Here is a 26,947-nt window from a genome sequence, read left to right on the forward strand (position 1 = left end):
TCCTCACCTCAGTGAGTTCATACCCCAGTGAGCAAAAATGAGTTGCTTCTTTCCACATTAATTGCTTGACTTTAGATGAACTGATGTGTAGATATGATGCATCTTTACGCTCTTCGTTCACTGGTTTGACTATTTTTAAGTCGTCCGACTGTAAATGCCTTAGTGTAGGTATGTAGTCACAAATTTTCAGGAGAGTTCTACGGTTTAGAATTAGATTATCTTTTTTTTAAAATGATTCTTTGCAGTTTGAAAGTCCTTGTATCAATGATCCTCTCGGTCTCTCGTTACGCCAAGCTTGTTTGTGGAATTCATCGTGGCTTGTGTCCTTGAGAGTATCCGGGAATCGAGTCCTGTTAGGGCTCTCGGCAGTCGGATTTCTAAGCAATTTCACCTGTCTATATTTGTCCTGTGACGGTGATCTCTGCCTAACATGTTTGCTACCTTTTTCATTTTGAGATCTGCGCTTTTCGTCCACAGTTCAAAAAGGTGGTGCAGGTTGTTTTGCTTCGCGGTTTTTTGTTCTCTGCGTGGTAGTGTACAGGCTCAGATACATTAGATCTATTGATTCGTCTTCTCCTCTGCTTATTGTTCTTGGTGGATCCTGTTCCTCTTCTGGCCTTACTTTGGCTGTAATTTTTTGATAGAAGTACACTTCTCGCCTGTCTCCTTTGGGTCCTATCGGAGGTTTACTTAGTGTTTTTGCCAATGGTATTTGAGTTGCCTTCTTTATGGCAGCTTTCCTCCACATCCTTACACTTTCCTTCGCCTCGAGTGCCACACAGCGTTTATGGAAAAATACCGTACGAAGGACCGCCGGATTTTTCCTTTTCTTGATTGGGTTTGGGGCTTGAGCATTGGTGAGGATCTGTAGCTACTTTCAGTGAAGCTGGTTCCTTTTTTCTTTTATTGTTTCTTTGCCTCGTCCCATCGTCCGCTTTTGGACCACAGATGTTTGAACTAATCCCGGTATTTGGATTAGTAATGTTAATTGTTGGCTCCAGCAACACCCTTTGGCTCACAACCTTTTCTGCTTCCGTTTGGGGGTGTTTTGCGGTCCCTTTGACAGAGGGGGGCTTTTCTGTGATCACGTCTGTTTATAGAGCCGTTTCCCTGTAGGGGATTTTAAGCTCTAATGGCATGTCTTCTGCCATCTTTTGCCTAATAAGAGCGTCCAGCAGGGTCATCTTGGTATATGCAGTGTGCTCATGAGCGAGGTGTGATCCACCATGGTTTCGTGAAGCGATTTGTATAATTTACAGAATAGGGCCAAGGCAATCTTCACTGTGGACATAATCGCCATTAGGTCTGTTTTTTTTTGCTGGTGCATCTTTAATTTATGGCGACGAGATCTCACTCTGGCGCCGGTGAAACAGCGTTTGTTCATAAGATTGTTCTTGTACCGGTGGAGAGTCAAAGGTAAATCTATTCCCTTGAGGTCTGCCCTGTTCCAGAGTGGTATTTTTTGTGGCTCTTTTTTTTTGAGTTTTCAATCCCCTCGGCTAGTGACAAAGGGTCCCGTGGGAGTTTGTATAGGGGATCCAATGTCTTTTAAAAAAAATGTTTTTATTGATTAGGCTGTCGGTTTGTTGGCCTTCCACTCTTACTTTTTGTATCAAGTCGGAGTGCTTTCTTTCCATTCTGGATCCGACAGTCTCAATCCATTCTGGTCGGATAGCCTACCCTTTGCGTGATCTGCGGTTTGCAAGGTCTTAATTGAGTCTGAAGGCGGACTGTGGGTTAAAGCCTGTTCTATTACATTCGAAGCTCCCGCCTTCCCATAGTGCCATCTTTGCGGGGGCGCAGCAGGGATATCCAGGACGAGGGGGGTAGTTTTCTCTGACCTGTCGTCGTAGGGTGGGTCCTGTAGGTGATTCCTATAGGTCCTTGGGGCTTTTCGGCCTTGTTCGAGGGCTGAGGTGGCACGATTGTTACCTCAGCAGTGGCAGAAATATTCAGGGCCAAGGGAGTGATTTTCTCTGACTCAATGTCGTGGGGCAGGTCCTGTGGCTGTTGATTTCCTTGGGGCTTATCATCCTTGTTCGATAGCTGTGAAGACTGGATCATCGCTTCCACGGTAGCCAAAGATTCTACTCCCTCAATCAGTTCTGCGTCAGAGATTTCCGTGTTAAGATTGCTTCTTCCGAGCAATATTTTTTTCTTGAAGAATTTTTCCAAAATGTTGGATAGAGCGAGCTCCTGTTGAGCTAAATGGTGTCTCTCTCTACCTCTGTCGTGTTTGAGTTTGCTTAAAGCTTTTCCGTGGTTTTTTCCATGCTTTGATTGGGCAATGGAAGTTTTATGGCCTGTCTTTAGGGATTTCTTCTGGTTTTGACAGGCTATACAAGGATCCCTCTGAGGTGTTGGCCCCTCCCGTTCTGGGGTGCGCAGGTCCCAGGAGTCGTTTAGATTGATGGGAGAGTCTTTCTTTTCTTCCGTTGATTGGTGTTGCTCTTGGTCAAGCTCCAATTCAACGGGCCCTTCTGAATTGATTCCTTTGTCCCGTCGGAGAAGCTTAAGTGGGGCTGCTGCATCATTCACTTCCGGGCTGCGACCCCCCCCCCCGGGAGATGTCTGGCGTCTCGGGAGTTGGGTGGACCTCAATGTTAACTCTCTGGTCCGCCTGCGACCCGGGGCTGCCTAGCCTGGTGTGCCCCTCACGTGGTGAATCACCACTCGGGTCGTCGCTTTGATGGTCTCCATTAACAGACTCTGAGGAGCTGCATAGTTGCTCAGCCCCATCACCCCATGGGGCAGGTAAATCCTGGTCAATGTTATCTCCCGGGGCCCCTTTTACATGGGGCCCGTGAGGATCAATGGGCTGGGTTTCTGTCTCCCTAGGTGCCTTTTTCACCTGGGGTGTAAGTGGGGCTGATAGCGACATTTGCTCCTTGCAATTTTCAGTTAAATCTTTAGCCTGCATTTCTTTAAGTTTTGTCCGGTGTAGTGATTTCTCTGCTACCCCCACCCTATTCCCCTCGCTTTTACCTGTATGTGGAGTTTGGATGAGATGCCTCGGCGAGGGCCCCTGGAATCGGGTGGCGGGTATGCGTAGAATGCGTGGAACGCAGCCCTGGCTCCGTGAGGCGGAGATGTCCACTGCGCGGGAGAAGCGTTTCCTCCTCCATGTTTGGGGCTGACCCCAGAAATATGTCCACTAGGAATAGTCAAGTTTTGAAATGTGATGAGAGACCACCTCGACTTGCGCGGGCTCAACGCCGCAAGGACTGCTGGGGGGAGATTTTCAAGCTCCCGCTTCCGGGTTGGCGGGGTGAGGCGGAGCTTCCAGCTCGCTCAAATCGGCTAGCAGCCGGAGCGCTTTCTGCATTCAGCACGGCACAGTTAGGTCAATTAACAGAATTAGATCCTTCTGCAAGATGCAGTATACGGCCAGCAGAATCCCAGAGTTCCAGCAAAGACACCAACGAAACAGAAAGTTTTCCCCAGCGCCCTCGACTTAATAGTTACTCACTGTATTCACGTACTCCTAGTCCATAGTCCCCTTTCCTTCATACGTCCCACCATACTCCCCCCTTATAATACTGGTGTCATTATGCAATGTTGAACATTGTCGACGAGTCGATGGGGACTGAGGATTGGTGCCGGTGGAAGGAGTGAGGGGAGTGCATGCGCTCAGGGCCACGCCCCCGCGCGCCTCTAAATTTAAAGAGGAAGGTGATTTTTTCTGGTGAAAAAGGTTGCGTCTCCCGTCCCTCGCGAGGGACGCCTATACAGTATGGAAGAAAGGGAACTATGGACTAAGAGTACGTTAGTCACTACGGTGACTACCTATTCATTTAAACTGGACCCTGGATATGGCGGGATCTTGAGGGACACCACTGGCGAGGGAGACGACCGAAGAAAGAAAAGGAGGCAAGGAAAGAGCTTGACAGCGGTCAGTAAGAAATGTGAACCAGGCCAGGACGATGCACGAGAGGCCGGCCTCTGCCAGACGATCCAGCAGAACTCCATGGTCAATTGTGTCGAAGGCGGCGGATAAATCAAGCAACAAAAGATTGCTAATGCCGCCCAATCATGGACCCAAGCTAAATCGTCCAGAACAGTCTCGGTACACTGCCCTGGGTGAAAACCTGATTGAGAAGAGTCAAAAAAAGTATCTTCAAGAAATGTAGGGAGCAGTGGGCAAACCAATGATTCCAAAAGTTTCATGGCAAAAGGTAGAAGAGAAATGGGGTGAAAATTAGCAGGTACCAGAGGATCAAGAGAATGCATTTTTAGCAGTGGAATAACAGTCGCCTGCTTAAGGGGAATAGAAATCACAGTTGACAAAGATATTCACTGCATTGGTCAGTAGTTGAATAAGGTGGGGGGGGACATACCTTTGATAATATTGAATGGGATCGGATCTTGGGTAGAAGAAGCAAGTCTACAGATGGCGGCAACTTCAGCAGAAGCAAACAGACGAAAAGCCAACCAGTTGGCTACAGCCATAGAGACAGCCGTGGGAACAATAGGGGCCAAGAGGGGAGTAGATACTGACGAAAAAGAAGGTAAAGAATCACAAACAGACCGAGAAGGAGGAACAGGATCAGCAGCCATGGAAGAGAGGCTGCGGACCACCTTAAATAGCTCCTTAGGCAGGTTAAGAGACGTCCCAATCAGAGAGGCATAAAACAACTGCTTGGCATTAACAACAGCATGATACAACAGAGTAGCCTGGCTCAATGCGGTCCTAGCCGCAGGAGCATAGGAGAGTCTCCACTTGTGCTCTAGCTGTCTATGCAATGCTGGCAGATCCTCCGTAAACCATTGTTGCGGAGGCCGTGTTGATGGCCTCGATTTTTTTAAATGGGCTAATCGATTGCCAGTGGCCAAGAAGCTATTGCACAGTAATTCAAAATCTGTTGGAGCAGTGTTCGTGTGAAGGGCAAGTATTTGCGCCGCAATAGTCTCCGGCTGAGCCGACTGCCACCCCTCAGAAGAGTGGTAGGAAGGCACGGAGTCACCATCAGGGTATTCAGTTCCCAAAGAAAAGGAACAACAAGGTGGTCAGACCAGGCCACAGGGAAGGCAGGGAACACTGAAGCAGAGGCCTCCGACGAGAAGAATTTACCCAACCTGTGTGTGGGGCCAGATACTCTTTGGATAAAAGCGATTTCTTCCATAGAAGAAAGAAAATTCAGGACTCTAGCATTGCCAACATCATTAACCCTGAGGTTGAAATCCCCTAAAACAAGGTGGGCGTGGCACATCTGAATGTCGGCCACAAAATCTAAAAAGGCTGCAACAAACTGAGTATCATTACCCAAAGGACGATAAACTATCAATAGATGAAAGCAGACACGCAAATGAAGAGAGAAGCGAACTAGCATAGCGTCCATACTAATCTTATGACTGATCGCAGTAACGAGCCTACAAAGATTAAGCTAAAAATAACTGCAATGCCACCTCCAGCCTTCTGGGTAGGATGGTTAACCTGCAGAATTTTGTAATTGGGCGGGAGCAACTGGACCAACGTAGGATCACAGCTTTCCCCCAGCCATGTTTCAGTAATGCATGCAAAATCAGGCAGGGTGTGTGTCACAAAGAAGATCATGGCAGTGGGCTGCGTGAGCTACGAGTGACCAGGACTTAAAAAGCAGGTCCTTTTTAAAAGGGGCAGGACCCATGAGAGCTAACCTTACTTGAGGGCTTCATGCCCTTTGGCAGTATCGTATACGAGGGAGCAAGCGGAAGAAGCTGCTCCCTTGAATAAACGGAGGAATGTACTTTGTCAGCGCAAGCCCAAGGAACAGTGCCGACTGTGGCACAGACGGGCTTGACTTGGGCGCAGGCCCGCTGCGCTGCATGGGTAACACTGGCCTACGTGACACATGGTATCGCATAGGCCAATCCTCTGCAGCCCAAGTGGCTGTCAGGGAAAAAAGACTGCAAGGGGTGGGTGCAGGAGAAGAAAGCAAAGACACAGCCCGCGACCGTGACAAGCCCCGGAGCTAGCAGAGGCCAGGCAACCCTTGGGCTACAAGGAAAACAATGAAATTAAAATAAACTGAAGGTGAAGCAAATAAAATTAGAATGTAAAACGAGGAAATTAAATGAAAAAGGCGCCCAGTCTCACGCCATGGACCGAGAAAGGGACTGTAAAAGGAAAAGAATATAATATATGACAACAGCAAAATTTGCAGCAGAATGTAGCATTAGCTCATCCAGGCAGAGAACAGCAGAGGCGACCCAATACCGTATCTGCTAGGATTACTAGGATTGCGACCTTACGAAAGACGTGATGGAGATGTTGCTTTCAGCCAGGAGACCAGCAACAAAATCACTGTACCACTGCTGTTAGAACAAGTTTTGCATTTGGTGTAGAGCCTTCACCGGGCATTCCCACCTCCCACTTCTCCTCAAACAGCACAGAACACTTCTCTTGTGTGCTCATAAACGGATGCTCCATCTGTGCCCATGCCTCTGACATTCATGACCTCATACTTGATAATAAGCTTGAACTGTTGGCAGTAACAGGCACCTGACTTCACGAGGCAGCGGTGCCCCCCTATCTCTCGCTCTACCTTCTGTATATTCCACCCTACGAGCCTACAGAGGGAAACCAAGGCGGAGTCGTTGCCATCATCTCCAATTCCTCCCTCCCCATCAGAGCTTTCCCCCTCCAGACACTACTGGGCTACAAATTCCTATAAGTTGAGATCTAGTCCACCCCCCAGACCACCATCAACATCCTATTACTCTACCGCCAACCTAACCACACTGGCACACTAGATGCCGACATCACCTTGCTCATCGGCCCTCTCCTCAAGCCCAAAACCAAATGTATACTCTTAGGTGACTTTAACATAGCTTCAAAGACCCTTCTGATCAGTAGGCCGCTGCCCTCACTACAACCCTCGACGAGATAAACTTCTCCCAAGCTGTTCTCACCCCCACTCATGATAAAGGAAGGATCCTTGACTGGATACTTTCCACCAACACATCCGTCCAAGTCTCCTCCATTGACCCTGTACCATGGTCAGACCACTCACTGATATGTTTCACCATGACCACTGCGGCCTCCACCACCCACAAAAAATGTGACTTTCCACCTGTCACTGCCAGACACACCCGTAAACTCAACAAGGAACAAATGGAACCCACCATCCTGGCCTCCCAGACACTGCCTGACCCCACTAACCCCAAAGTTATTCTTTCGGCCTATAACACTGTGCTCCTCAGCGCTCTAGACCAGCACACCCCCCTGAAAACTCCAACTCGCACAAAAATAACTACCAGAGCTGGTTCACAGAAGAAATAATCACCCTCCGCAAACAAAAATGTGCCCTTAAACATTTTTGAAGAAAAAACACTACCCCACTAATAAGGGTAGCCTTTAGCCGCACTGCTAGTGCATACAAAACAGCCATCCTTGCCACTAAAGCCAACATATATAATGTCAGAATTACTGAAACTGAAGTTCCAATGCAAGAGAGCTCTTCAAAATACTTAAGGAGCTCAAATCCCCAATCCCCATACTGACAGTTTCCCTAAAAACAAAGCCTGATGGACACTCATTCAGTCAGCCTTCGCTACCAAAACCCACAACCTCTGGGACAAAACCATACTCAAACATGACCCCCTCTCCACCTCAGTGCTGGCCCCCTTTGAATCCACCACCCCCTGCCACGCCCACTGCCCCCATTTCACTTCTCCGCTGTCTCCCCCCGACGGAGGTGCTCACCACCATCCACCGCCTGAAAGCCTCAAACTGCTCAGGCGACATCTGCCCAGCCCGCCTGATTTAAAATGTGTGTTGACCCTCTGGCTCCCACCATTGCCAACTTCATTAACGCCTCCTTCATGTCCAACACAGTTCCCAGCTCCATCAAAGAAGCTTGGGTCACGCCACTGCTGAAGAAATGCTCCCTCAACACCAACCTTCCCACCAACTACCGTCCTATTACGACGGTGCCCTACCTCCTAAGAATTCTTCACTGTTCCGCCGACTCACAACTCCAAAAACACCTTGAAGCACAAAATCTGGGTTTCTGACACAGCACAGAATCCACCCTCCTTGACTTAAAGATTCAGCTCGATCACATCCAAGACGCCGGGGAGCTAGAAATCCTCCTCCTACTAGACCTCTCGGTTGCCTTCGATCTTGTCGACCACACGATTCTATGCCATCCCCTCACTGCCACCTTCAGCCTCCCCCAAAGCGACCAACTGGAACAAGTCCGTCCTTCCTTTCAGGACGATCCTCCAGAATCTTTGTGCCAATGGAAGCTGCTGACCCCATCGCTGTCTCCTACGGTGTCGCACAAGTATCCTGCCTCTCTCCTGCCCTGTACATTTTGTACACCAAACCCCCTCTTTGACCACCTGGAGAGCATTGGCATCCCATATACTAACTTTGCCGATGACACGCAGGTCCTTCTCAGACTCACCGGCAATTCCGATCTAGTCTCAGCCAACATCAACCACATCTAAAGCATCATCCAGGCGTGGATGGCGACCCACCATCTCTCTCTGAATGATGACAAAACATAGCACCTTATCGTGGGCTCCCTGCACCGCCTCAAACACCTCGACCCTACTTTAACCTCATTTTGCATCCATGGGAGCTCTACCCCTGTATCCTCCCATGACAAAACTCTGGGAGTATAACTCGATGCAGAGGTAAACATGCAGAAGCATGTCAAGGCAGTTGCCTCAGCCGCCGCCTATTCAACCAAACTTAACCTCTCTATGAAATTCCTTACCACCAGTAACTGCCTCACCCTACACAGGGCTATCATTAGAAGTAAACTTGATTATTGCAAAGCTATCCTTGCTGGAACATCAATGAAAAACATCAACACATTACAGCTGATCCAAAACAATGCCCTCAGAGCAGCCTGGGGCCTGAAACGATCTGAGCACATCTCGCTAATTAGATCCAAGGCGCACTGGCTCCCATTAAGGTGCCTATTCAGTTCAAACTCACTCCTTGCCATCACCGCCTTCACAACCCTGCTACCCGCTGCATCGTAAAAAAAAAACGCTACACGCAGCTTACGCTCCTCCTCACTTAACACCCCCAGATTCAACAGAATGAGAGCTGGAGGTTCCAGTTTCACAGTTATCGCTCCCACCCTGTGGAATGACTTACCACCCTGTATCCAAGAAGAACCCTTGTACCCTCTTTTCCAGAAAAAAACGACCATGTTTAATAAATACACTTGACTGCATGTAATGTGCTGTCGGAAACCCTACATCTGCCTCCTCTACAATGTCTACACTATATTGTTTCCACCTGTAACCCATTATAACACCTATTACTTGTACTGTACTATTCTTCTAGCGCTGTGATACCTCCGGGTCTGGGCGCCATCAACAAATACAATAAAGTAAATTGTGCTGTGCATGGCTGAGTGTTATGAGATGGGTGGGAAGGAGGTTCCACCAGGGCCCTGAACGCACTCCACTAGAGGGATAGAAGCTTCCTCAGTTTTAGAGAGGGGTCCCAGTGAAGGACATTTTTCAGGCTGCTATATGGGTTTCTCTGCATACCTTGTTTTTTCACTTGGTGGCTTTCAGCCTGCCTGCCACACTGCGTTGGGAGGCTATCCAGATGAGGAATCTGTGGGAGGATCAAATCAATTGAAGCTAAAATTACTTAATAGCAAGGATCTTTACCTGAATTCTCCTCCCAAAGATTCCTTGTGGCCCTCCAATGCTTCAGTGATTGTGAAAGCTTCTAGTGGGTGAGAAGAAAGGAGTTGTGAAAAATTGAGAAATTTGATACGTAGTGGCGATATCTGAAAAAGCTTGTAGTATGCTGCTTTGTTTCAGTTCTGTTGCCCCTGGTTAATAAAATGTGAGGACATTATTTCCTTGGCTGCTGAGCACAGGTGGAGGAATTGGGGGAAGCATAGTGTAGGCTATATATGAGTTTGTACGCCACGCACAGAGTCTAGAAGCACAGGAGTCGTGGAAGGTGTTAGTCTAGCAGCGCTACAGCCTCTGTTGGATTTTCAGAGAACAGCTTGCGCTGCAGACTATCCAGGTGAAGAATCAGTGCGAGGAGAATCCATAGAAGGTGGGAATCTGTGGGAGATACCCAAGCAGAATACTTATTCAGGGTGTATAACTTTATATTCATTTTTATGCCTGTGTATTGATGAGAAATCTAATTTTCATTTGCTCAGTATTTAAATTGTTCAGTGCTACAGAAGTGTTCTGTTCATACAAAGTCCACTTCGCTGGAATGTTTTTCCAAAATAGTAAAACATGAAAAACATTTGTGGAAGTTCCTGAAAAATGTCCAGAGTTTTCAGTGCATGAAGCCATATTTTGGACCTGCTGTAAAATGTTCATTTAGTGAATCATATTTGGAAATTGCATTTGATTTGTTGGCAACAAACATACAAGTGATGTGTGGCGTCATGGAAAAACTCTAAATTACAATGTTTTTTGAACAATTTCCGCCTACTACCAAGCCCACTGACATTATATAGTCCTAACTATGTGACATTGTATAGTCCTAACATACCCAGGCAACCCTTCTGTTGTGCCTTACCATATCACTAATTAGTCTAATCATGTCCCTCTCCAAACAGGTACCATGCCCCACCTTGGACAGAAATACTAGACTTCGAGCTAAATTGCCCAAATCTACCTCATCGCCCCCTGAGCCACTCCCTAGTCCTAAACTTATTCCTATAAAACTCCCGAATACGGCCATTCCAATCATAGTATCTGGACCATAGTATCTGGAGTATCAACGGCAGATCCCTAGTGGCCCATGCCACAGAAATAGCCGTCATTTTTTCATCGGATGACCTAGACCTTCGGCAGTCACAGAATCCTGGCTGCACGAAGCAGCAGGCCCAGCGCTCTCCCTAGCCATTCCAGAAAACTATCAACTAATTAGAATGGACAGACCTAACCGCAGAGGAGGTGGTCTTGCCATTATAGCAAAAACTAACCTTGCTCTAAGACTACTCACTCAACCTCCCATGAAATCATGTGACTGCTCACAGCCAAATTGCCCATCTCAAATTGTCGCACCATAACTATTTAATATATAGGCCACCTGGCCCCATCGGCACCTTCGAGGAGGACCTATCCAGCCTTATAGCTAATAATACTAAAGACTCATCAAAACTCATATTACTAGGAGATTTTAACTTGGGATTTAATTACCTCGAAGACAAACCAGCCCAATCCATAGCTACTATGTTAGCTGAACATGGCCTAACCCAAAAAGTCCTCATCCCAATGCACGACAAAGGAAGGACCCTCGACTGGGTTGCCACTTTGCACTGCAATACCATTATCAATAAAATCACCCCTCAACAATGGACAGACCACTACCTAATCGACTTTTCCATAAACTATAAACAGATTACCAAAGATAGTCATGGCACCTCCCCTACCCACCAGATCTATAAAAAAAAAATCACACCGGACAACCTCTTGCCACTCCTACTCCCTACCATTAATGCTCTCCCTAAAAATTCAGACCCCGAACTCCTTGTGCAGAGCTACAATAACGCTATGAATAAAGCCCTTGACACCATTGCACCTCTAAAGTCACACAAAAGTAAACCACACGCTCCACTCAATGCCTGGTTCACCCCTCACCTAAAAGAACTAAGAATGCAATAAAGGAAATTAGAATCGCAATCTCGATACTCCCCTTCTGAAGAAAACAAACTACAACTTAAACACTTCGCTAACAACTACAAAAAAGAAATCCTACTTACTAAAAAAAACCTTTTCAACTAAAGGATGTCCAACGCAATTTCCAACACCAAGGAACTATTTGCCATTTTAAGGGAACTGGAAGCACCAGTACCACCACCTGATAATGTACTCAAGGACAAACAATGGTGCACCAGCATCCAACATGCCCCAGCTAACAAAATAACTTCAAACTAAAATTTCCACAAAAAAAGCATCACTGTCCCCTAGTGTGACACCACTCACCAGTCCTCCCACAGACAAAACCAGACCTGATCCTTTCAAATTTGCCAAAATCTCCATCCAGGTAACTGAAAAGATGATTGCATCCCTCAAGCCCTCCAACTCTAAGGGTGACAACTGCCCAGCCCAACTAATTAAGAAGGCAGCTAGAGACCTAGCCCCCTTTATAACTAAACTCTTTAATGCCTCTTTATCCACTAACACGATACCAAGCAACTTAAGAGTCATGGGTTTAACGTTTTTTCAAGAAGCAAACCCTAGACCCCTTCATCCCCACTAACTATAGGCCCATCACCACGGTACCCTTCCTTCTCAAGATAATAGACAAAGTAGCTTACTTACAAATACAGCGGTATCTCGAATCCAACCAGCTCCCAGGTGTCCGCCAATCTGGGTTTAGACCACAACATGGCACAGAGACAGCCTTAATCGATCTCAAAACCCAAATTGACGAGCTCAACGACAAGGGAAACACTGCTATGCTACTCCACCTTGACCTGTCGGCGACCTTTGACCTGGTGGATCACACAGTCTTGTGTGAACACCTGTCATCGGCAGCTTACTTTTCAAGAGAAGCCATAGCCTGGGTCCAATCATTTTTGGACAACCGAACAATGAGTTTTCTCCACATCGGCATCAGCAAACCCCATCAAAATAGCCTGCGGTGTACCCCAAGGCTCCTGCGTCTAGCAGACTATGTACAATATATTTACCAAGCCCCTATTTGACAAATTGGGTGTCACCTACACTAATTATGCAGATGACACCCAGATCCTCATTACCCTTTCAGGCAATTTTGTCTCCGATACGGCCCTGGTAAATGAAATATACCTCATCATTCAGGCATGGTTGGCCAGTCATGGCCTCTGCCTGAATGATGACAAAACCGAAATCCTGCTCCTCGGCTTTGCTGCAACCTAAAGAAACTCAGCCCCAACTACTCTGCATTCAACATTGACGGCAACATAATTACAGTAGCCAAAGTAGTGAAAACATTAGGCTTCCACCTTAACTCCACCCTGACGTTGCAGAAACAGGTGAATGCCGTAGCATCTTCCACCTCCTATACTTGCAAGCTCATCAGGGCATGCCGAGCTTTCCTAACACAAGCAAGCTGCATCATCCTCACCAACGCCTTAATACTCTCCAAACTCGACTACTGCAATGCCCTGTATTTGGGAGCCAACAAATAATCATTGACAAAATGCAAAACCATGCCCGTAGAACTGCCCTCAAACTACCTACTAGAGAACACATCTCTAATACAAGAAGAGAACAACAGTGGCTAAAAATTAGCGATAGGATCTCTCTAAAAACAGCCTCACTAACCTACAAATGCCTCATTAATGCTGCTCCCCCTACCTTGCAGAAAGAATGGTGAGAAGAACATCTACACGCCCTTCCAGAACCACCAACTCCTACTGCCTACAGATACCCAGATTTAGGCTAAGAAAAAAACAGGCAGTAGTAGTTTCGCGGTTGAGGCGCTCCCACTTGGCATCAGAATAGATCAATCCTACTACAGTTTGAGACGTAATATTCTTAAATGGCTACACTCCAATGACCATCGGGACTAACCACGAACTACTTCAGTGACTGAACACCAACCTGATCCTAACCACCTATGCTTGTATGTATGCATATTCTCTCTAGATTTGTTCAATTACTTACTTGTAATGCTTTTCATGTACCCGTATGCCTTACTTTGTAACTAAACTTAAAGTATCCATGTATTCTGTTCTCTGTTGCGCCGAGCTACCTTCGGGTTCGGTGCGCCATACAAATTAATAAACCATCAACAAACATGATTTTACTCTTTTGTAGATATTGTTGACGGAAGAATTAGTCGAAAAAATGCTGGACGATTTAGAAGACTTGTCATCTCCAGAAGAGGTAAGTCTCATTTTTTTATTTTTTCTTCTAATTTTATATTTATTAAAGGATTCAAGTAAGTGTTAAACGTACTGAGCCCACAATGTGAAGGGTTCCCCAAACCACATCGAAATCCACATATTTGAAACAATAACATGGCACACAGGTTTCCTTCTTGAGTTATGAGTGGGTAGAAGATTCTGAGTAACCAAAACCATACATTTTCTAGCTCCTTATGCAACCAATCTGGAGAGAAAACAATTGAAATATTTTGAAAGGATGTATGCAGTCCTAACATTGCTTCTTATCAAGGAAACCTTGTGTCTGTGACGGCTCCATATTTCAGGTTCATCATTCCTCTGCCTACAGTTTTGGTATAGTTTTCAGGAGTTCTTACGCCTTCTTACTGTCCCAGAAAAAAATTCCCTTCACTTCCATGGTGCCTGCTTTTGCTCCTCGGGTAAGAACACTTTTTCAGGATATTAAGCAATTTCCTTTTCTTTTCAGTCTCTCCAGCAAAATCTGAGAAAAGAAGGATCTTATTTGGTTGAAACTCCATGTTCGCATTCTTTTTATCCGCTTGTAAAATTCTTTCTATATTTCCCTCATCAGATACTTTGATAATGTGTGTTGGGCCTACTTCCGTGCTACCTACAATAATTCCTCCCGTGTTTGACTTTGTAGCACCTTTTTATATATAAATTGGGTCATCCGTGTCTAGGCCCAACACCTCTGTCAGCCAGGTAGAGGCTAAGGCCACTTAGTCTTCCCGTTCTGCATCTAGGGGGAGGCCAAGTAGTCAGATTTACCAGGCGTTCCATTCTCGGATCCATGGCCATTTTTCCCCAGAATCACTGCCTCTAAGTCTTTGCCTATCCGCGGTACCACTGGAACTGTCGGAGTTTTGGTTCTCAATTTCAGAGCTTTTCTGTCCCAGGGTTGCAGTTCTGGTTTCTACCTTGGCCACCTTTTCACTCAGGCAATCCAGTTTACCCTCAAGTCGTGTCACTGTTTTGTCATTGCGACCCAGCACCGACTTGACTTTCTTGGTTTGGTGATGGGACTCTGAATGAATGCTCTGTAGGGTACCATTTGTTCATCTAGCTCTGAGGAGTGAAAAAAGTCTCCTTCTGATAGCTTTTCTTTTTTCTTACCTTTCCCAGAGGCCAATATAGGAATGCTTCACTACTTACATATTTAGTTGAGCAACCCGATTCTGGGAAGATTAAAAGATTGTCCTGTAACACTTGCCTTCTGCCCTAATGCTCGTTAACGACCTTTGACTCAGCAATATTTTCATTTTGAATCCTGAGTGACAAAGAAGTTTACCTCATAAAGGCCCAGGGAGGGGATCCTTTCTTATTGGCCTGTTCTCTCTTGATTTGCCATAGAGCAAGTGGCCCCTAACTGGTATGATTCTTCACTTTGTATACTTGTGTTTTCAACCGGAGTTGCATCAATCTGCCAAAGAACCGCCATTCTGGCAAATATAAAAGGCTCATATAAGAACTGTGGGTGGGTATTCCCCTAACTTTGCAGACACCTGGGAGGGAAAATTATCAAACTCTACAAAAATGGTGCCTCGCAATACCAAGACAAAGCTTTTTTTTTTTTGGTTTAAAAACTCAATTATTGAATCGGGCTGTAGGAGTAACAATGAATCTGTTTAGGCAGATGTGTGAATATAATTCATTTATTAATAAAACGGTGCAACAATATACATTTTGAGAATTCTAAGACAATTCTACAAATATACAAAATATTAATAAATATTTGGTATACATCCGATATAGTACAAAAGAAAAGCATAGAATGTGCAAATACGCATAATTACGCAAAGGAATTTTTTGCTACATAACCCTGGCCTATATGCATAAATCTTTAAAATGGGCTGTATGTTTATCCTTATACATATGCATTATTGCAAACAAATCACAATGTGGAAAAGATTCAAATGCAATCATACATCTAAAAGTGCAAATTCATCACTCTGAATAGTGTACTAGAGGGTGTTAAGGGGAACAAATAAATTCTAAATTGCTCCACATGACATGATGTAGAGCTTCCCTTTTTCTAGTTTAGACAGAAAAAAACCTATCTAGATATACCTGACTGTATTAGTGGATGATCCCTGATATGTTTAAAATCCTCACAAGTCATCTAGGACAGTCCCTATAGGTTCTAAAAAGGCACAAAACATACACATAGCCCATTAAAACACATTATTCACAGCTTGCTGCCCATCATCCCTTGTACTATATTCAAGCTCTCATTCATATATATATATTTGAGTCATATATATATAACACACTTACCATAAACTCTCACTTTAATTTCTTGACGTGGACACACCTCAGTCTTCAATCAATTAACAGGAAACAATGTCCTGCAACAACATAACAAAAAAACAAGGGTCAATGGCCTCTATTGTTAGCAGTGTTCACAGTGCATGCACTCTCTGGGCAACCAAGAAAGACCACACATACCTCAACCGCTTTCTAAATTCTTCTGGTGGTGAGGATTCTGCATGTGAATTGTTTGACTCCAACATGGCTCTGAACAAGTCTCTCCTATTGTCCATCCATTTCTTTGCTTCAACTTGCCCTCCATCTAATACAGTAGAGATGTAGCGTCAAGAATATGCAATTCAGGCTCCTGCTAGCAACATCCTTCTCTGGGGCCAATTCCCAGCTGGTCACCGCGGGACTCAACGGTCGAAGGCCTAGCTGGTCGGGATTTAGGGGGATTGGAAACTTTTCGTACCTGGAGCTTCCCCTTTCGTTCCCTCATGGCCTTTCCTGTCATGGATTGACACTTGGAACATGTATCAGTTTCGTGGCCCTTGCCGAGGCACCACAAACAAACTCAATGCGGGTCGGTGATGGACATCTTCGAGCCACAGTTCTTACATTTCTTGAAACCGGACCGAGGTGTCGACAGTGTAGATGTCGAAGACATAAGTCGTTATCTCGATAAAGAGAGAAGTATACTTTACAAGTACGAGGCGCGCAGAGTTTCTCACGAAGCAAACGCATTTGCGGAAAAACGGAACTGAGGCCAACGGGCGCCATGCGTGCTGCTTATAACCTCCGATGGCGTCACCCTCAACGGAGGCCTTTGAGGGGCACCAGCTCGACGCCATCGAGTCATGGCATCCTCTGCCGAAAAAGTTTTCCGAAGCAGTCAAAGCTGAACATTACATGTCAAAGATGAGGAATACGTTGGAGGAACATCCAGTCGAAAGAACGTTACAAGTTGGTAAATAACTTGTTCTTCTCCTGTCGCTGTTTACGCCCTGCAAGACCTTTCCTGCTCAGAAGCGCACCACACCGACTCGTAACACGGGCGTGCTGCTCCTCCTGGATACCAGGCAGTTTTGGAGCTCCAAGGGGCTATTTAAATCATTTGTTCCTCTAGCCAAGGAAGCCCGTTAAGATTCTGCGGCCATCTTGACCGGGCTCTCCCCTAATAGTTTTTAATACGTTATTGAGCTGATTCCAAATATTCTTGCAACCACAAAATATATTTTCTTTGTTGTTTATTCTGAAACCAAATTATTGTGTGGAACATCTGCGCAGTTTCTTGATATCTCATAAAATGAAGACTATTACTTGCTAACTGTGTTAAACTTGCAGTTGTCTTTCAAAAGGGGTTCTGCGTGGCATTTGACTAACATCATCTTGCTGAGGTACTTTGGGAACATTAACTTCTTCTGTATGAAACTGTTTTGCCTTGCAGTGGTCCTGGCCCTCTATACTGCTATTCACGCCAACTCCGACAGTAATCTGAAAACTTTTCAGAAAGCTTTAAAAACACACCTCTTCAGATAATGGCACTTTTCCACTCTCTGACCTTGACTCTCCTCCCATCCTAAGCCACTGCCTCCTTTGTACCGTGTTTTATGGATTGTCCTTTGTGTTTCTGTACCAGCGCCCCATGCCTGCAGGCTTTCAGTGCTTAATAAATACACAAATAAAATTAAAATAAAACTCCTTTATTTTTACTTTTCTATTATACAATCCTATTTCAAATGTATACTTTGAGCTTAAAATAATAAGAATTTACTATTGGTACAAGTTCACTGACATAAAGTCACCCAAGATCCACCCTTGGCTCTCTGGATATTGTGGACTAGATCTCTCATTAGCACTAGCTAGTATACTCTGGTGAAAGATCATGGTACTCCTAGTCCAAAACATCTAGGGGCCGCAGGTCACACATCCCTGCCCCGTGATGAACATTGTACTGTGTTTGCTTAAATCAGTAATTGTGTGAACTATCCTTTCCCAATTCCTATATTTGAACAGTCTGTTTACCACCCTCTGGTCTTTCTCTAGATTTAAGTTTGGCAATACATGAATTGAATACATTGCCTTTTAGAAACATGTGACTTGCTGAAACCCAGCTTCTCACTTTAGCATTATTTTAAACAATGTGCAGTCATTATTACCAAACCTAGCAAACTAAATCCTATACACTGTTCACAATTCTGTGAAGGTTAAAAATGCACCATCACGGCTACACACCATTCTCCTCCAAGGTCTCTAAATGACCTCGACAGCAGCCAAGAAAATCATGGTAAATTCCAGATTGGGCAACCTCCAATGAATGAGGAAAGTGAGGCGGGGGTAGCTTGCTCACTTAAATGCTCTCATTCGCACCTTCTGGTTAAGTTTAGGAAGTGGACCGGGGAACTGTCTTCTCTGGAATATGTAGCTAATATTTAATTGACTGCCTTCCATGCCAACAACTTCTGCTCCCCATTCATATTAACATCAAACCCCACTACACTGCAAAGTGAAATCGGGACACTAGATAGCGGACCTCCAAGTATGTGGCATCCAGCCCACATTCTGTGTATTGTTTTATTAGTCTACAAGATCGATCAATCATTTAATGTAACCCCATATCAATTTAACTAGTTATTGATACAGCTCCCTAGATGTTAGCTCAAAATATACACCAAGGCCCCTACAGCACAGCAATTGTGGAAGCATTACCTTTTTTCTAAGGGCTAAATGACCAATCATGGATAGTGGCAGCGATACCTAGAACCCAGTTGATCTCCTCAATTCTGAAATGACTCTGGAGAAACTGCCACCATAAATATTAGTGACCTTATGAAACATGCTAATTCCCAAGTATTTAAATGGATCACCGGTACAGGGAAGGAGCATGCTTGGGAGTCCACTTTTGCCACAAGACGTAAACTTACCCACAAGTAAAAAAAAAAGGCCCTTTTACAGTTCATCCAAATCCCATAGTGTGAACCATAGCCTTCAGTTAAATTCAGCATGCCAGGGGGACCTGTAAATCAGACCCTCAATCAACAAATCTATATAAGGTGTATAATTAAGTATATCCATACTGCATGTTCAATGCCGCCCATAATAGTTTCTATGCCTTCAAAGACTATTCTCATTGTACAAGCCAATGGTTCAGTCACCAAAGCAAACAGCAGTGTGGCAGGGACATTCCTGTCTTGTCCCTCCAGTTCTGAACTCTGAGATCTCCCATTAGTTTATATAGTCAGTCGTTGGCAGGCATGTCGGACGTAGGAATAAGAGTCCAAAGTTATTAGCCACCAGTATTTGGAACATAAAGTCCTAACCAACTGAATCAAAAGTCTTGTTATTGAGCAAAGCAATGGCCAAGTCCTCTTCCTGCTGCCTGACTTAAGGATCAAATGAGTTACCATTCTTAAATTGTTTGTAGTGTTTCTGACAGGATTAACCACACCTGGTCCTCATGCATCAGAAAGGGCAGTAGAGGCAGAGGTCTGTGCTAAGATTTTGCTGAATATTTTAGAACCTCTGTTTAATAGTGACGTCTAAATGTTAAGCGGTTGTGTAGATCTTTACCCAGCTTTAGAGCAATGAATGATTGACACAAGCAACACCAATCAACCCTTTTGCATTTCTTCTTCATAGACCTCTACCACTTTCAAGGCCAAAGGATCTTCAAACAGTGCATAAAACATTACGGATGGTGTCTTGTAGGCCAGGCCCCATAGAATATATCCATCTTAATCTTTGTTTGGTTATCTGAAATTCAAGAGCCTATCCACCTATTTTGCTTAGGCTGCATCATTTGTTCCCAATCAAGTAGAGGACACTGGTGGTACGTTTGTTCATAAAAATTGACAAAGACCTTGTTGATCTCTTCCTGCATTAAAACAATGCTGCCCTCTTCACCTTTAAAGCACTTAATGGTGTCTGGATTCAGGTGTTCTTACCAGCCGGGGTAACCATTTCTGCATTACTTATTCACCCTGTGCACATTTCGAGTACCATAACAGATTTTCAAAGCCCTCTAGTGTTGTATGGTGGCAAGGTAGTGTTTTTGTAGCTATTAACTGCTCCATGGTCTGAGTCGTACAAATGTCTAGGCTTCAAATTGATGCATCGGATTGGTGAAGCTTGGAGTAAAACACCTTCCAAACGCCCCTACTCCTTCTACCAGCATCTAGAGCAAAGGGTCTGCAACCTGTGGCTCCCCAGGTGTTTATGATCCCTCACTATTGACTATTCTAGCTAGGGCTGATATTTGTAGTCCAAAAATCTGGAGAACCAAAGGCTGCAGAACCTTGATCTAGAGCATACTTCTCCCCTTCATCACTACCTTAACCGCCTGCTTTATTGTGCTCTTAGAATCCAGTGAACCTGGAAATAGTGATATCCGACTTGAGAGCTGCATTGAATGCCATATCCCTATCACTTCAACCTGCAGAAAGGGACTGCTAGATCAGAGATCACTCTCGTCAAGTACTGTAGGTCTGTAAACTTGTCAAAGGTGCTCTTCAATGTAAATATATTGTCAATTTCTGTGTGTCCCTGTCGACTAGAGCGTAGTAAGAGTACAAGTGGATATTGCTCTGTTGCTTCCTCCAAACATCTTTCTTATAGGTACTGTGAGGCTTTCCTCAACGAGCTAGAGGACAATCCCAAATGTGTGCACTAATTGGGATCTTTGTGTTGATCTAAGGGGCAGTTGATATTTGGCCCAGATAATGGTTACCACAGTAACCTCACAAATGTATCCATGATTCCAGCATATAGGTCTTCTTTTTTTCTCTTTTAAACATCTTTATGAATTTTTGGACATGGGTGACCACCCTAATAACACACATAGACATAAACGGATCTCATGAATCATAGACAACAAAATTACATAATGGATGATCATGTGTGCATAGGATTGTGCTACACTGACTTGGAACATGTTAACTGGCAGCGCACGAGTCCGTGCCCAGGCCTAGAGAAGAGCTAGGTATTTATATAGCTTAGGCTTATGCGCACCGTGATGGGCCTCTTGTGTTCAGTCTATAAAGGGAAGCCAGGTTGCCACGTAAGAGGAGTTTCTCCCTTCCGCCAGGGCTGTAATTTTCACCAAAGCCAGCATCTTCCCATAGCTTCCCTCACCACATACCAAGCACCAGCCCGTCTGTGGTTTTCCAATTCCGGGGTAGGGTGATTTTAGCTGCAAGGGGAAGGTGAGTGAGAAGCCTAGCCTTATAGCCAGTCGGAGGATAAAGCCCATCCCTGCAATCCCCCTAACAAAATGATCAGAGGATCCATAGGCAGGTCAATAGCCAGCATAGTTCTGATGTGCGAAAGGACCTACTTCCAGTAAGATTGGGCCTTAGGGCATAGCAACCACATATGGAAATAGGTTCCACTTTCTTGACAGCCCCTCCAGCAGCCCTCTGGGTAGGAGGGGCCATGCTATGGAGTATGTCTGGGGCGTAATACCATCAGTAGCAGAGTTTAAGCTGGCACTCCTTGTCTGTGGTACACCTAGAGGCCTTGTGATTCCGTTCCCAGATGTGACGCCAAGATTCCTCTCCAATAGCAACCCCCAGATCCCTCTCCCAACCCACCATATAGGGCAATCGTTCTTGTAGGTCAAAGCGATCTAGCAGGTTGTAAAGCCCTGAGATTCTGCCCTTTGATCTACCTGCCAAGCAAGTGAGTTCTAAAGCGTTCAGGGCTCTAATGCCTCTGCCGAACCGTCAGGTGGCACCCCCATTGTCGTAGTTGAAGGTACCGGAAATTTTCCCCCTCTTGTAATGAGAACTGTTTGCACTCCTCGAAAGTGAGCGAGACCTGTCATTAAAAGCTGCTTAAGTTCCCTCAGGCCGCCCGGCTGTCCAAGCTGTGAATGTTGCTGTGTGTTTGCCCGGGGTAAACTTCAGATTGTTGACCACAGGTGATAGTGGGCCTAAGCCCATGGGAGTGTTCCATCTTTTGGTTGCCGGATTCCAGCATGTGAGTGTGTGAAGTGTTGAAGATAGGAGTGCGGGTCTGATCAAGTTGCCACTCAGCTTGACAAACAGCAGCTGTTTCAGGGGGGGTCAGGATTGTTGCCTGTACAATCTGCACCAATTGTGGAATCTCCCCCAGCTGACACCACGTAAAGATGTGCGAAAGGTAGGAGGCAAGGTAATATCGGTATATTTTGGGGACCCCCAGTCCTCCCAGATGCTCCTTATGCAACCGTTAGCTACCCTCAGTTTACAGTGTTGCCAAATGTAAGTCAGGATTTCCCCCTGTAGTCCGTGCAGTTTTTAATTGGGACAGCAGTAGGGAGGGCTATAAAGTGGTAAAGAAGCCTAGGGACAATGGTCATTTTAACAGTTGTGACGCCCCCGAGCCATAAAGCAGTTTGCTTGTGCCACCATTTCAAGTCATATTCCACCCCGTGAATGGAGGAGGAAAATTGGCAGAATATAGTGATTTAATGGAGCTGGGGATATTCACCCCCAAATATTCAATGTAGTCTCGCTTTCATTTAATCGGGCCGGTGTCTCAGTGTATCAATATCCCTGGGTGCCGCACTTCCATCAAGGAGAGCAATACGTCCGCGTATAAGGATACCCTGAATATCCCAGTGATTACGCACACGGGGTGCCAGGGGCTCCATCGAGCGGGCGAACCGGAGAGGGGATAGGGGGCATTCCTGTCTCGTGCCTCTGCAGGCTGTTATTAGGGGGCTGGCCCTGCCGTTAATTAGGATCCTAGTCATCGGGACAGAGTATATAGCCAGAACCGACTTATGGAATGTTGGTCCCAGGCCTGACTTTTGGAGGACAGCCACGAGGTAGGACCAGTCCAGCTGATCAAAAGAGAGTAACCCAAGTGAACATGTGAGTCATGTGTATAGTCTCTGGCAGTTGAATTCCGTAGCCTCCAAATGTCCACCAGCCGTAACTCGTGCAGAAGGCTCATGAGAGCCAGCAAATGCCTATAATCCACCTTAGAGGCCGGGAGAGATTTATTGGTGTCGGGGTCTGGGGCCACGTTAAAATCCGCACCACCCTCCTCCCCTCTATGATCAGAGCGCCTTCGGCAAAGACGAGCAGTTTGTTCAAAGGGCCTTGCAAGAACAGGTCCTGTCGATCATGGGGGTGCGTGGGATATGGGAATGAACATGAAAGTGTTACCCAACAAGGTGCCCTTAACCACCAAAAATCTCCCGTTAGGATCATGCAGAGTCCCAGTTCGAAGGAAGGGGGCAGCTTTATTGAGTAGTATAGCTACTCCTCTCTGCTTGGATTCCGCTATTAGTAAATAAAATCCAGGTGAGAAGCAGGCATGTGAGTCTCCCTTCATTAGCTTTCAAAAGGTGAGTCTCCTGTAGGAAGACGACCGATGCGATAGGTCACTGAACTTTGCCAATCCTGATCTGCACTTGACTGGCGAGTTTAGGCCCTGTACGTTCCAAGTGAGCATGGACGGTGTACCATACTGCGAGTCAAAAGCAGTGTTAGCCATCCGGCTTTTTCGGCAAGCCCCATAGCCATGTAGCCACTACACCAATTTGCCTAAACTTTCCACTCTGTGCTGTCTGACCCCTGTCCCAACACAGATGCTGAGCCCCCCTCCCACCCAAGAAAAAAACAACTGTTCCCAACAAACCTTGCTAACATCAGAAATCTCAACCGTTAAGCGAACAAGGAACCAATATGGGGGAACCTGTAACAGCCTGTTGCCTAACCGTTAAACTTTGACCAAGAATGCCTCCACCCCACCCCCCTGCCATCCCCTGAGGCAGTCATTCCTTGTTCTTCCTCTGGCCTTTTCCTACTTTTGTCCAAGGGATTACCCTAGCCCGAGCCCTGCATGACGGATCCGGGTCCACATCTGCCTCCGGACCAGTTGTGTCCAGAGAAAGATCATCTTCATTGATGAGACAGACCAGGAGCAGTTCCGGTAGGTGAAGTGGAGGGCCGTGGGGAATTCCCATCTGTAGTGCACATCTTTCTTGCTGAGCCATTCCGTTAGCAGTCAGTGATTTGCGCTTAAATAAGGTAATGCCCTCTAGGTCTTGGTAGTGGGCCAGGGTGGATCCCCAGAAGCAAATATCAGCTTGCCTGGCTCGGGTTAAAATCTTCTTCACTTTATAAAAGTGGACCCTCGTGAGGACATCAGGGGTAAAGTTGCGTCGCTCTGAGACCATCAGCCAGACATGGTGTATTCTGTCAAGCTCAATCGGATCATCTTCCGGGGTGTCCAGTATCTGGCAAAAGAGATATGTAATGTAGGCCTCCAGCGCGGTCGTGTACCTTGGAGGGGACCCTCCCTAATTCGAATATTGTTATGCCGAGAGTGATTCTCTGAGTACTCATACCTGTCCCCCAGAAAGGCCACCTTATCTTCCAGTGCTTCCATGCATTGGGCCCATTTGACTTATCTTGTAGGATTGTGCGCATAGGGTGGTTTACACTTCCTCCACTGTTCGTTCAGTGTCAGTCAAGCACTTGTCAGTAGCCGACACCTTCCCCACCATCTCTGCTAGGCTACCCTGGATATCCTTCCGAATCTTGGTTAGCCTTTGCAGTAGGTCATCCTTTGTGGCCAGTTGCGGGTTGGGCGGGGGCGGGGGGGTGTCATGTCTGCCTCTACTCCATGGACCTGAGCCACCGTTGTTCTTTTTCCTGCCCGGGTCCTGGATCTGCAGCAGGGATGCGATGTCCGAGGAGTTTGGTGATTTTCCTGATTTTGCCATGGCTCAAGGGTAGCCTCCGGGCTGCAAGGTGTAGAGGGCAGTCGGGTCGCAGTGTGGTTTGTGGCCCCACAGAGTAAGCCTGGGGGCTCAAGGTGGCAGTAGTCAGATGACGACGCACCTGTAGATTCTGCTTAAACCGGAACCCCACAGGGTGAGAACCTACTCAACGAAGCAGAGTGAAGATGCAGGGGTAGCCAACAGGCTGACGGGCGTGCGTTCGACAGCGGAGCCCACCCTCAGAGGACCATCGCAGGCCGAGCTGACCCCACGGCCGATCCTCAGGATCCCTCACAAGGCAAAGAAAGGAAGTCCATCCAGGCAGTTTCGAGCTGCTAGAATACTATATCAGTGCTGCAAGGGGGGTCCCCTCTGGTATGCGGGGGCAGCTCTCTGGATCCCGCGTAGCTGATGCTGACCCCCATTCTCCACCACAGTGGCGGAGGGAGGCCTCTGGATCTAGCCGGGAGCTGCGCCAGCCATCTGGGCATTCCTGGCAGGTCTACCACAGCGTTTAAGCGTGCCCCAGAAGGAAACATTGCAGACTGCCCACCCTCGTCTCAGTAGATGCATGAGATCTGCTCCAAGAATTGGGCTCCAGCCCCCTATAGCCAGCCATGGGGCCCAGATGGTAAGTGGAGGTCTTCCCCACGAGCCTCCCAGCCCGCATGCACACCACCAAGTAATGAAGGGGCTTTTCGCCAGGCAGGGCCAAACCGAGAGTGGCCTGCCGACACGGAGGCCGCAGACATCCCGTGCACTGCAGATGTTAAAGCCTGCAGGAGCCCACCACCGCCACCAAGCCGGAACCAGTCCGGGAAACACTCACTGCGTGCAATGGGCAATGACTCGCTGATCAAGCTCCGTCGGCTCGTGTTCGCCTCTGCAAGTTGTAGATGTGCCCTCGGGCTGGTCGCAGGATGCCAGGGCACCCCGAAGCAGGGACGTGCAGCGTCGGCTAAACTTAATGGAAGGAGATTCAGATGCTGCCTTTCACCTCTGCCGGCCCTCAGGAACTCTCCTTGTGTCTGCGGCCTCGGTTACCCAGGCCTCAGGTGGGTCAGACCAAGCGTGGCTTAGGCGGGAGGCCGTGCAGCAGGCTCATGCAGGCTGAGTCCATCCACTGTACACAACCAGCTGAAACTCTGTCCCGGAGCACAGGAGGGGTTCACCAACACCTGCCGAACACCAGGAGGCAATTCATGGTCGGTCTAAGGTATTTTTCAGGCAATATGACCCAGTCGTCACAGGAGCACTCAGGCGGCCATGGTACTGTATCACGCACCAGGCCAAGCCGCCCCCCAGGATGTGTCTTCTACATTCGGGACATACACATTGGATATACATACCTGCTGGTCATTTTGTCAACCTAAGTTGACCACAAATCGACTTGCATCATCTTTATGGACAAGTTCCATGTCCAGTGGAACTACCTCTGACACCTAGATCAATATGACTTGTATTGTTAAACTGGTTTGTAAATCCATTTCCTACTCCCCAGTTTCTTGCACGTTGTACACAGGTAGAACCTTACCATAGTCACCCCTTCTGTCAAGGGTTTTTGTGTGATTCCTGACCAAATCCTTCTTGCTGCCCAAGCAACTACAGACTGATATCGAACTTGCTCTATCCAGCGACGATCCTATAGAACCATGCATACAAAATCCTACTTAAATACGTTGAAACAAACAGAATACTCGATAAGCCACAAGTTGGCTTCAGACCAATGAGCGGAACAGAATCAGCACTCCTATCGACATGGGACGACCTGAAAATGAATGCAGGCAACAGTGCCCAATCTGCTCTCACACTATTGGACATACCTGTGGCTTTTGACAAAATTAGCCCTACAACACTAATAGAAAGACTTATGGAATATGCTATACAGGAATCTGCACTGAGGTGGCTCACCTTTTTTCTCACAAATCGAACCGAAAGAACCTGCTTGCCACCTTTCATATCAAACATCAAAAAATCATCTGAGTCACCACTCGGGGATCCAGCATCTCCCCACCCACGGACTAACCGTCTACAACTATGCAGACGTCCCATAACTGATTGTGAAGACGACCAGAACCCAGGAACAAAATATCTGCCTCAACAACTCCTCACAGGCATCTACAATGGTTGACCACAAACGACCTCCAAAACTGCACTG

The 26,947-nt window shown here is 46.5% G+C and overlaps 1 protein-coding gene across 3 annotated transcripts in view; it reads left to right on the forward strand.

The window, feature by feature from the left end:
• The window catches only part of SUFU (SUFU negative regulator of hedgehog signaling), a 988,972-nt gene that overhangs the window by 934,267 nt on the left and 27,758 nt on the right, over positions 1 to 26,947 (forward strand). For all 3 annotated transcript variants that reach the window (XM_069611674.1, XM_069611675.1, XM_069611676.1), the window contains one exon: positions 13,738 to 13,806. In XM_069611674.1, the coding sequence (XP_069467775.1) occupies positions 13,738 to 13,806 (69 nt within the window). The remainder of the gene's footprint in view (positions 1 to 13,737; positions 13,807 to 26,947) is intronic.

Source organism: Ambystoma mexicanum, chromosome 8 (assembly GCF_040938575.1).
Source record: "Ambystoma mexicanum isolate Mex_15411 chromosome 8, UKY_AmexF1_1, whole genome shotgun sequence".
Taxonomy (NCBI): Eukaryota; Metazoa; Chordata; class Amphibia; order Caudata; family Ambystomatidae; genus Ambystoma; species Ambystoma mexicanum.